The 1,881-nt window shown below is 34.9% G+C and overlaps 1 protein-coding gene across 1 annotated transcript; it reads right to left on the minus strand.

Moving 5' to 3' along the window:
- Window positions 1–232: 232 nt before the first annotated feature.
- On the minus strand, window positions 233–1,225 carry LOC135211622 (uncharacterized). Its single transcript, XM_064244911.1, has one exon. It carries the CDS (start codon window positions 1,223–1,225, stop codon window positions 233–235), a length of 993 nt encoding a protein of 330 aa, XP_064100981.1.
- Window positions 1,226–1,881: the final 656 nt, after the last annotated feature.

Raw genomic sequence — 1,881 nt, forward strand, 5'->3', positions numbered from 1 at the left:
GATATATGGGAACACCCATGAAATTATACACCTTCACAGTTTTAGCCTTACTGAGATAAGGTGTTGGAATCAAAGTTTCGTTAAAAACAACAGTATTACACCCAGTATCAAACAAGACCTCTACTGTTTTGTTAAAAACTATTCCTTTCTCATCCACAATAGCATTCTTGGGTTTTTCTTCACTAGCTAGAGCGATACTGATCTTAGGAATATTTTTATTAGAAGATTTAGACTAAGCAAAATTGACAGGATTATTTGGACAATTGGGTTTAATATGCCCAACTTCTTTACATAGGCGGCACTGCAATGTTTTAAGATTATCAACACCTACTTTATCAGATTTAGGTTGCATTCCTAACTTTGAACATTTATCAGACTTAAATTTAGAATTTCTACATTTGTTAAGTCCGTGAGCAATCAGATACCTACCAGCAGCTAACGCCATTTCATGAGAATTTTTACAAACCCTTTCTAAATGAAATGTTCGCAAATCCCTTGAACTATTAGCCAACAATTGATCCATAATCATAAAATCACAGACATCATCATAAGATTTATCAACATCAGCTAATTGCAACCACTTATCAAAATTCTGTCTTAGTCTATATGAATACTGCACAAAGCTTTCATTAGTTTCAATAAATCCTTCTCTAAATTTCTTTCGATATACCTGAGGATTGACCTGAAACGCTTTCAATAAGGCTGCCTTCAATTCCTGATAATTACTTGCAATAGCAGGGTCAAGTCCACAGTACACTTTCAAAGCTCGTCCCCTTAATAATGTGCCTAACATAATACCATAGTCTTCCTGATCCCATTTATGAAATTCAGCTAATTTCTCAAATCTATTCATGTACACATCAATTTCATCAGTTTTCTCATCAAAGGGGTGAATTTTTGGCAAAGATATTACATCCTCGCTACCTACACCACCTATAGCACCACTATTTCTCAACTCTGCTTTGGCTAACTCATGTTTCCTGTCTTCCTCCTTCTCCTCCCTTTCTCTCTTAAGACATTCCAATTTAAATATCCTATCTTTCTCCTTTTCTGCCAACTCTAACTGAAACCTTTCCTCCTTTTCTGCCAACTCTAACTGAAACTTTTTCTCCTCTCTTTCAGCTACTCTATCCTCTCTACCCTGTTGCTTTGCTATAAATTCCTCAGCTTCAGCAGTTTTCATACCAAGCTTAATAGCCTTATCCATCAAATCACTAAGATCCATAATAATGATGGGTAAGCATACAGTTAATAAAATAAACAACAACACCTCATAAGTATTAGCAAACATTAAATTATGAAATATGGCTAATCATGAACTCATCTTTAAAAGTAGTACTTCAATGATTACCAATGTCTATTATGGGTTTTCTACCATCAATGACAAAATTTTCCATGCCAAAAAAAACTAGCATAAGGAAAATGAATACACAATAGGAATATTCAAGGATGAGAAAACAATCGGAACTTAAAGGAACATTAAACTAACATTACCCTAACAAGCCCTACAATCATTAAGACTGAATTAGCTAGAATTAATAGGATAACGATACAGTTTCTAATTCACTTCCCGACCTCAACCTTTTCCTAGAACGTAATATGACTACACGAACAAATACAAATTTATATTGCGCCACAACGAGAATTTATTCCACTTTAAATAAAGCGCTTTCACATGACAACTGGGCAGACACAAGAGAAACAACAGACAGAACTTTACCTTAACTCCAGTGATATTACTTCCAGTGATATGCCACAAACCTTGCAGAACACTTAAATGAAATCCACCAACCTTCACAGGTAACGAAGTTCACATAGTTGTCATACATAAGTTAAACAGTCTAGCAACTCTGCAAAAAATCCTACTCACTGCGCCAATTG

The sequence above is a fragment of the Macrobrachium nipponense genome, chromosome 19 (genome assembly GCF_015104395.2).
Source record: "Macrobrachium nipponense isolate FS-2020 chromosome 19, ASM1510439v2, whole genome shotgun sequence".
NCBI classification, from domain to species: domain Eukaryota; kingdom Metazoa; phylum Arthropoda; class Malacostraca; order Decapoda; family Palaemonidae; genus Macrobrachium; species Macrobrachium nipponense.

Excerpts from the sequence above, each read along its gene's own strand:
- LOC135211622 (XM_064244911.1), bottom strand. The coding sequence starts at position 1,225 with ATGGATCTTAGTGATTTGATGGATAAGGCTATTAAGCTTGGTATGAAA.